Source organism: Channa argus, chromosome 14, assembly GCF_033026475.1.
Source record: "Channa argus isolate prfri chromosome 14, Channa argus male v1.0, whole genome shotgun sequence".
Classification (NCBI taxonomy): Eukaryota; Metazoa; Chordata; class Actinopteri; order Anabantiformes; family Channidae; genus Channa; species Channa argus.
In genome coordinates this window covers 26,212,616-26,222,878 of record NC_090210.1, presented here as the reverse complement: position 1 = coordinate 26,222,878, position 10,263 = coordinate 26,212,616, and the positions used below count along the sequence as shown (strand labels likewise).

The 10,263-nt window shown below is 42.6% G+C and overlaps 1 protein-coding gene across 1 annotated transcript; it reads left to right on the top strand.

Moving 5' to 3' along the window:
* The first annotated feature begins 811 nt into the window (after window positions 1–811).
* On the top strand, window positions 812–10,258 carry bfsp2 (beaded filament structural protein 2, phakinin). The gene is given in 8 exon segments (XM_067528975.1): window positions 812–1,413; window positions 3,298–3,380; window positions 3,573–3,729; window positions 6,328–6,489; window positions 8,750–8,878; window positions 8,951–9,192; window positions 9,373–9,429; window positions 9,431–10,258. Coding segments are annotated over 8 exon segments (1,308 nt in total). The 5' UTR covers window positions 812–975; the 3' UTR covers window positions 9,471–10,258.
* The last annotated feature ends 5 nt before the right edge of the window (window positions 10,259–10,263 follow it).

The window sequence follows — 10,263 nt, the reverse complement described above, 5'->3', positions numbered from 1 at the left end:
CTCTGTAGTACTGTCTGTATTCACTGTGTATTACTGTGTTTATTTACTATGTAGTAATGTGTGTATTCGCTGTGTAATACTGTTCGTATTCACTATGTGTATTCAGTGTGTAGTACTGTGTGTATTCAGTGTGTGTATTCAGTGTGTAGTACTGTGTGTATTCATTATGTAGTACTGTGTATATTCACCATGTGCATTCAATGTGTAGTATTATGTGTATTCACTGTGTATTAACTGTGTAGTACTGTATGTATTCACTGTGAGTATTCAGTGTGCAGTACTGTGTATATTCACTGTTTGTATTCAATGTGTAGTACTATGCATATTCACTGTGTAGTACTGTCTATTCACATTTTAGTACTGTGTGTATTCACTGTGTGTATTCACTCTGTAGTACTGTGTGTATTCACTGTGTATTACTGTGTTTATTTACTGTGTAGTAATGTGTGTATTCACTGTGTAATACTGTTCGTATTCAATATGTGTATTCAGTGTGTAGTACTGTGTGTATTCACTATGTAGTACTGTGTATATTCAACTGTGTGTATTCAGTGTATAGTACTGTGTATATTCACTGTGTAGTGCTGTGTGTATTCACTGGGTAATACTGTGTGTATTTACTGTGTATTACTGTGATAATAAACTTTGTAGTACTGTGTGTATTCGGTGTGTATTTACTATGTAGTACTATGTCTAGTTGATGGGTATTTACTGTTTAGCCCTGTGTATATATGGTGTATATTCACAGTGTAGTACTGTGGGAGTTCTCTGTGAGTTTCAGGACTCTTCCTGCCCCCACTTCTTGCTTTGTCAGCTGAATCCAACCGTGTGTTTGTAGCAGAACAAAGCTTTGCTCTCTGCAGCAGCACAAACATTTCCCGAACAAAGGTGGCCATGCTTCCAGAACTCCCAGCTCCCATAAATCCCGGCAGTGAGCTGCTCAGAGCGTTTTGATCCCCGGAACTGCCGAACGTCATGCCTATGCCCCGACGCTGCTCTTCTTTCCTGGGACAGCCGTCCTCCGAGCGTGCGGCCACTACCTCCTGTGGGAGGATGGGATCGGCCGCCACTTCTGCCCCCCGCGGTGTCTTTGTGGGTCCAGCGCCCCCAGTGGGGGGGGCAGGCAGCCTAGGGACTCGGGTGTCTCGACGGGCCCTGGGCATCAGTAGCGTGTTCCTGCAAGGGATGAGGAGCAGCGCGGCCCCCATCCTCCCACGAGCTGGAGATCGGGCAGCAGGACACGGAGCGGCAGGACTGAACAGCTGCCTGATGGAATACAGGGATAAAGTCCGGGCCCTGGAACAGCTCAACCAGCAGCTGGAAGAACAGATACATCTCTGTCTGGACCGCAAGGCCTTCAGTGCTGGGGCCTGGGGTCCGCTCAGGAGGGAGTGGGAGGACATCTACAGACAGGTGAGGACAAGTGGAGGGAGACTGTCATGACAGGACACGCTGCAGAGAAACATGAGGTCTGAGTCAGTCCAGCACTCAGTACTAACATGTTTTTAGCGCAATGATCCCACGATGGTGGACGAGCTACCAAGCTCTGCACGCTTAACAGACTCCCTCCCAAAATTCAAAAAACTGCTGAAAACAGAACTCTTCCTCATCTTACTATGTACTTAAATCTTTTTTTTTTTAAACTTCCTTTCTACTCTTTCTTGCACTTGCATCTCGTGAACTGTGAACACTTTTCTGATAGGACTTTGCTTTGATGTTTTCTCCTTGAGTTAGATTTTGTGCTGCCTTGTACTTCACTTGTAAGTCGCTTTGGATAAAAGCATCTGCTAAATAACTAAATGTAAATGTAAATGTGCAGGGCAATCAGATCGTGTTCAGCAGAGTCCTTTTCTTCTCCTCGTGAAGGAACGATGACGACCACATAGGAGATGGTTCTCTGCTCCATCTCCTCTGTGTCAATGCTCCTCCAAACCCAAAGTTTAAACAGAGAAACGTCACATTCGGTTTGTCCCAGTTCCAGTCCAGCTTCGAGCTGCGGGGGTCATCTTGTGATCTATGTGTTTACCTGCAAACCTTTAGTTAAAATCTTGTTCATATTTCACTGAGAACGGAATAGAGTCAGATTAAATTGACTGTCTACACCAATCTTCTCCTTTAGGATTTTGATTATTGTTCTGAATGAGTTTTGAAGCCATGTTGACAAAAATCAGGAATCTAATTGTATAAACAATTTGCATTTAGTAGTTTCACAGCAAAGTCAGTGTAGTATTTCAGTGTACTTTGTTCTAACAGCCTTCTGTGGTTTTCAGTCATTGGTGGATACACAGGCTTGTTTCACATGCTCTGTCCCAGTCTAATCCTTCAGCCCTACAACACGTCAATAAATCTACAGATTCCACTGTCTGTAGGTGTGAAGTGTGAATGGAACTCTGTGAAACGTTCTCTGACTGAGAAGATGAATGCAGATCATCTTGTCTCTTTGTTTTGGGAGCTGAATTTAACACAAAAGAAGAAATCAGCTTCTTTATTACAATCGCACGGTGATCACTGTTACCATGGTTATAACACAGCTCATGTGACACTGTAAGTGAGGAGTTCTGCTGTAAGCCACCAACAGCCAAACACCCCCCCCCCCCCCCCCCCGTTCTGTTGTGATGTGTAACCAAGTCCTCAGCGTATAAACACAGATGCTTAACGGGTGTTCATCACACAGTTGGAGCTTGGTGGTTTCCATCTGTCAGTTTGTGGTTCACAACAAAGTGAAGGTATGATTGAGGGGGGTCTGCTGATCTGCTTGAGGAATTGAGCTGAAGAAGTTCTGATGCTAACATCAGTCAGCTTAGACATACACACTTGTCAATAATGGCTGAAGATGGTCAAATCAAACTGCTGCAGAAGGATGGAATCTTCCACAGGAAGTGACTCAGACCTTCAGGGGGCATCCACACAATCCACAGCAGCATTCCTGTGATGACTGCATATATGCATAATTAGTATTATTATCAGAATAAAGAGCAGTTAAATTTTGGTACATATAACATTGTTGTTCTACTTTTACTGAGGAAAATCTGAAAATTGACAGCATAATCTCCATGGTAACATCTCTACAAACATCTGTCCTAGTCTCACTGACTTAAACAGGGTGGACAAAATAATAGAAATAGCATCCGTAACTTGAACTTCAAGTATGATAAGGCTGATTAGGCTGTGTGTGTGTGTGTGTGTGTGTGTGTGTGTGTGTGTGTGTGCGTGCGTGTGTGTGTGTGTGTGTGGGGATGTGTGTTTGCTGCCCCCTGCTGGCTGGAGCCAGTCTCTGATTTTCTGTGTTTTCTGCAGGTCAGTGAAGCCATCCTGAACAATGCTCGTCTGATGCTGCAGACAGAGAACATCCAGGCCAACGCAGAGGACTTTAAAGAGAGGTCAGAGGTCACACTTTCACTCCACACATCTTTAAACACCTTTGTTTCTGAATGTGCTTCCACTGCTGATGAATTCAAGGACAGCTTTTCTGCAACCTAAAATCCTCAGTTAGCCTCAGTGACTTTTTACCATCTCTACAGCACCAACCTCTGTCCTTAGAACCTGGAATAATGGGACCCTCAATCCTACAGGTATGAGAACGAGCAACCGTTCAGGAAGGCCGTAGAGGAGGAGATCAGCTCCCTGTACAAACTTATCGACGAAGCCAATCTGACGAAGGCCGAGCTCGAGGAGCAGATGGAGATCATGAGAGTTGAGCTGCGCAACCTGGAGCAAAACCATGAGCAGGTCCCACCAAACTCTGTTCAAAACCATACAGTTTACCTTCAGATCCCAAGGCACATTTTGACTGCACGATCACTCAGTATTTAACATTTTGTTTTGAGACTCAAGATTTCTACTGCACAAGAATAATAATCAAGTATATTCTGGAAAATTTACAGAAGTGATCAGAACAAAAATATGAATAAAATAAAATAAAATGAATTAAATGTGATTTTTTCAAAAAGAATTAAAAATTAGCAACAAAATTTACCTTTTTATTTGTCTTTAAAACATATATACACTCATGGGCTAATTTATTAGGTAACCCTGTCTTATCCAATCCAATCCAATGAAGCAGCTCTGCCAGTAATTTTACTTTTATAATGTTATGTTTCTTAGTTTGATAAACTAGTTATCAAACTATCACTGGAGGTGATAATTCTACTTTCATTTTAGCCGTAAAACAACAACCTTTTAACTCTGTGTGAAATCTGTTATTTCAATTATTTTATTTTATTTAATTCAACTTTATTTATATAGCGCTAATTCACAACAAAGTAATCTCAAGGCACTAACCCTAACCCAAAATAAAGTCAAGACTATAAGGTGCATAGAGAGAACCCAACAGTTCCCACTGGAGCAAGCCATAGGCAACAGTGGAGAGGAAAAACTCCTTTTAACAGAAGAAACCTCCAGCAGAACCAGGCTCAGGGTGGGCGGCCATCTGCGATGACCGGTTGGGGTGAGTGGAAAGTTAAGAGAGAAAAGAACAGAGCAATGAAAGCAACAACAAAACGTCAGTCAGGTTGGTAGGACCAGTAGCTGCACACTGGAAAACACACAGCTTCAAAGCCCGGGGACACTTGCAGAAAGGGACAGAGGGAGGGAGACAGAGAAGGACAAAGACAACTACGGGAGAAAGAACACAGAGTTAATGTCATACAGTAGTGACAATTATAGGGTGAGAGGAGAGAGTGACAAGAGGGGGAAAATAGCTCACTGCATCCGGGGGGGTCCAAGCCTATGGCAGCCTGACTATAACTATATGCTTTATTAAAAGTAGAGAGGGTGTCTGCTTCCTGAATCTGAACTGGGAGCTTGTTCCACAGGAGAGGAGCTTGATAGATAAAGACCCTGCCTTCCATTCTACCTTTGGAAATTCTGGGATCCACACGTAGGTCTGCATTCTGAGATCGAAGCAGTCTACTGGGATGATATGGAACTATGAGGTCTTTTATATATGATGGAACTTGACCGTTCAGAGCTTTATATGTAAGAAGCAGGGTTTTAAATTCTATTCTAAATTTAATGGGAAGCCAATGGAGAGAAGCTAGTGATGTGAAATATGATCTCTCTTGCTAATTCCAGTCAGCACTCTTGCTGCCGCATTTTGGATTAATTGAGGCTCTTTAGGGAGTTACTGGGGCATCCTGAAAGTAGGGAATTACAGTAGTCAAACCTAGAGGTAACAAATGGATGGACCAGTTTTTCGGCATCACTTTGAGACAGGATGCTCTTAATTTTGGCAATGTTCCATACGTGGAAGAAGGCTTTTTTAGAGATTTGTTTTATATGTGAGGTAAAGGACAAATCCTGGTCAAAAAAAACTCCAAGGTTCGTTGCAGTAGTACTGGAGGCCAGAGTTATACCATCTAGAGTAACATTATGGATTGAGATTTTTGGGCCCAAATACTACGACTTCAGTTTTGTCTGAATTTAGAAGTAAAACATTGTGGGTCATCCAGGCCTTTATGTCTTGTAGGCATGAAGCTTGATTAACTGATTTTTTTCATCTGGTTCCATAGATAAATATAGCTGGGTATCATCAGCATAGCAATGGAAATTTATGGATTGTTTTCTAATAATGTTGCCTAAAGGAAACATATATAAACTAAAAAGTATTGGTCCCAACACAGAGCTTTGTGGAACTCCATAGCTAACCTTTGTGTGCATGGAGGATTCATCATTAACATGAACAAATATAAGTCTATCAGATAGATAAGATTTAACCAACCTAGTGCAGTTCCTTTAATCCCAATTTCATGTTCCAGTCTCTGTAAGTCTCTAATAGCTATAATTTTATTCATAAAGAAAGTCATGAAGTCATTGCTGCTCAGAGTTAAGGGAATAGTAGGCTCAACAGAACTATGGCTCTTAGTCAGCCTGGCTACAGTGCTGAAAAGAAACCGGGGGTTGTTCTTGTTTTCTTGTATTAATGATGAGTAATATGCTGTTATAGCATCACGGAAAGATTTTTTGTACATTTTAAAACTGTTTTTCCAGGCAAAATTAGATTCTTCTAAATTTCTGGAATGTCACTTCCTTGACAACTTTTGTGTTGCCTGTTTTAAGTTGCGAGTTTGTGAAGTATACCATGGAGATCGCCTCTGCTGGTTTACTGCCTTCTTTTTCAGAGGGGCAACACTATCGAGTATTGTACGTAGTGAGGCTGCAAAATTGTCAGCAAGTTAATCAACTTGTGCAGGAGTAACATTAAGTTGGCTACTTTCCATTGTATTGACATATGGTGAAGCAAATGATGAAAGAATCGTTTTTTTAAATTTGTAATTATCCATTTAACAATCTGGAGTCATGTGACCTTTCTGTTTCATGTCCTTCTAGGACGTTCGAGTCCTCTACAGTCAGATGGCAGGACGTGAGGTGGACGAACCCGACGCCCCCATAGAAACCAGTCTGGACCAGATTCTGTCCTACATTAGGAGCCACTGGGAGAAGGTGATAGAGCAGAACCGAGCTGAGACAGACAACTACCTGGAGTGTAAGGTGAGAGCATCTCACCTGGATGCAAATACTGCATCTGTTGTACTCTTTCTAGGCATGAAACCATATTGCTGTTCACAAATGCTCACCTCTGCCCTTAGCCTGGCTTCCACTACTCTTTCCCACAACTTCATTGTTTGGCTCAGCAGCTTTATTCCTTTGTAGTTACCAGAACTCTGCACATCTCCCCTGTTCTTAAAAATTCTACTCTTCGTTCCCTTTCATTTTCCTCATTCATCAACTCTTCAAAGTTCTCCTTCCATCTTCCCATCAAACTCCTGGCACCTGTCAATACTTTTCCATCCTTATCTTTAATCACACTAACCTGCTGCACATTCTTCCCATCTCTATCTCTTTGTCTCGTCAACCTGTACGAATCCACCTCTCCCTCTTTAGTGTCCAACCTAACATACAAGTCCTCATATGCTCTTTGTTTGGCCTTTGCCACCTCTACCTTCACCTTACACTGCATCTCCCTGTACTCCTGTCTACTCTCTTCAGTTTTCTCAGTGTCCCACTTCTTCTTAGCTAACTGCTTTCCCTGTATACACTCCTGAACTTCCTCGTTCCACCACCAAGTCTCCTTGTCCACTTTCCTCTTTCCCGATGACACACCGAGTACCCTCCTACCTGTCTCCCTGATCACATTAGCTGTAGCGGTCCAGTCATCTGAAAGGACTTCCTGTCCACCCAGAGCCTGTTTCAGCTCCTCCCTGAAACATCACAACACTTTTTCAACTTCCACCACTTCGTCCTCTGCTCTGCCTTTGTCCTCTTCATCTTCCTCACCACCAGAGTCATTTTATACACCACCATCCTGTTTTGTCTGGCTACACTGTCCCCAACAAATACTTACAGTCACTGATCTCTTTCAGATTACAACGTCTACACAAGAGTGAGTGCTTCTACCTCCACTCTAATATGTTACCCTATGTTCCTGCCTCTTCTGGAACAAAGTGTTCACTACAGCCATTTCCATCCTCTTTGCAAAGTCAACCACCATCTGCCCACCACATTCTCATCACCTGTCTTCTCTTCAACAAGATGTCCATTGAAATTTGCACCAATCACCACTCTCTCACCTCTGGGGAGGCTCTGCATCACTTCATCTAACTCACTCCAGAATTTCTCCTTCTCTTCTAACTGACATCCTACCTGTGGGACATAACCACTAACAACATTGAACTCTCTAGGCTTCCCTGTCATAGTCCCAACATTCAAAGTCCCTACTGTCAGTCCTACATTCTTAACTTTCCTCTTCTCTCTCTGCCTACGAACACACCTTCCTCCTCTCCTTCTTTGACCAACAGTAGTCCAATTTCCACCGGCACCCTGTAGGTCAACAGCACAGTTGGCGGTTGTTGTTAACCCGGATCCCGACCGATCTGGTATGGGAGTCATTTTCGGTGTGAAAGTCATGATTCGCATTTTTAATTTGGCATGTCTTTTACGTCGGATGCCCTTCCTGACACAACAATCTGCATTTATCCAGACTTGGGACTGGCACAATAAGACACTCGCTTATGACCCTTTGTGGTTGCATTTGCTAGAAACACCGTTCCAAATATGTAATAACTGCAATATGTAAAGCTTGGTTAGGAGAGGTGTGCTATTACTTTGTGTGTTGACAGCTATTGTACAATAATTGTTATGAATATTAATAAGATTTTTCAATGGAAAGTCAATGGGAGCTATGTTTAAACTCGAAAAATACACATGGTAGCCTTATGAAACTTTGTGTATAGGTTTCTCATGATAAAATGCTTCACATGTTACGATGTAGGCTCTATAGCGCCACTTGGTGTACTGCAAATGATTTTTATTGTTTTTGTCAAGTGCTTTAACTTCTACAATGTTCAGGACATTGTAAAAGCAACTGCAGCGTTTTCAGCAATCACATGCATTTTCTGTAGGAAATGCCCATTGTAGTTTCTCTTTTGTGACCTGTTAGTTTGTCTGTACCCTCTTTCTATGCTTCATAAATCCAGTGTCAATCCATTTCAATATAAAGAGGCAATCACAGATCGACACAGAGTCAGAGTGAACGGGAATAATCCTTGCACAGTAGAAATATAACGTGCAAAGAAAAAGTTTAAACTACAGAAATCAAACCAGGAAATAAAAATAAGTTTTCCTAAAAATTGTAAACCAGTAATCCACCTAGTCTAAAGTGAATGAAAAGCTAACACTGTAAAAGTTTACATCAGCCTTTGCAGTTCTGAATAGATCAGTTTCTTCTTCTTTGATGTGTGTGTTACTGCAGGAGGCGTCCAGCGTGAGCAGCAGGCTGAGTCCTGAGGAGGAGCAGGTAGAGGCACTGAAGGCCGAGTGCAACGAGACTGGCTGCAAGATCCAGAGTCTGCAGGCCGAGACTGAATCTATCAGAGCGCTGGTGAGTTAAACGCATGTCAATAATATCTTATATCTGCTATCAGAAACATGTCTCACAACTGTGGTCCCACAGAAACGGGGTCTGGAGAACTCGCTGAGTGATGCGCGGCATTGGCACGACATGGAGCTGCAGAACTTGGGCTCAGTGGTGACCAAGTTGGAGGCGGAGTTTGCTGATGTCTGTGGGGAGATCGAGCAGCAACGCCGCGACTACGAAACATTGCTGAGCAACAAGCAGCGACTGGAGCAGGAGATCAACATGTACCATGGTATCCTGGATGGAGAGGAGAGCCGTTTCCAGCCCACTGAGGCAATGTGAGTCACCACACGATGAAGTCTTCAAACTATAGCAACTCCAGCAACATTAGAAACAAACAAACAAACAAACAAAAAACATCTGAAATGCCAGGAACCTTAGTAAACATCAGTTATATGAGCAGCACCATCTATCATGGATCAATGAAATCATTAATATTTTTATATTTATCTGAGCAGGTGTCCAGTTGTGCCCTCAGAGCCTGAGGGAGCTGCCCCAGACACCAGGACTGACATTCCAGGACCACCAGGACAGTGATCCCTGTGGATCTGTGTGATTGTTAGTTCAACGTGGACTGTGGTTGAAGTGGACCCTTTAAGTTCAAATTCCCAGTCCCATACTGGGACCAGTCTCTCCCAGTTCCCTCTGCTCTCAGATGTGTGACTTGGTTTCATCCACATCCATAAAACTCACCAACATTGGATCATAAATAATTCTCTTATCATCTGCTGTGGACAAACATTCCCAGTGTTCGGTCCGCTCTGCCTGAAAGGCCACCCTCCTTTGGGCTTGACTCAATTGTCCAGCTTTGATGTTTGATGAGCAGCACAAGGGATTATGGGAATTAAGGTTCACTGCAAAACTACATATTGAAAAAATAAATGTACTTTTCTTAGCACAAATTACCTGTCATACTGTTGAAAAAGACCAAAATTCATGGCCAAAGAAACAATGATAAACGCTTTAACAGTCTAACTCCACAATGCGTTACTACAAAGCTCTGAGTGTGACGCGAATGTGTTTAGAAGAAATTACTGATTTTGCTTTACAGGGATTTTAAAGATTCCCAGCATCTTTATCATCAGACTAGACTCATCCTCCCATAGATTTATGAGTGTTCAGGCAAATGTGACAGAGACATATTTGGATCAGAAACTCAGAATTACACTAACTCTAATGAGACCCTTCTTGTGATGGATTATCTAAGACATCAGTACCTGGGAGAAGACATGAAGCGTTCACATAATGAGTGGATAAGCAGCACCTGAACACACTGGTAAACTGGTAATAAACTCTAAGGATGGTGGGATACCAGGTGGTTCAAACGAGCAGACACCTTGAGGCCAGAA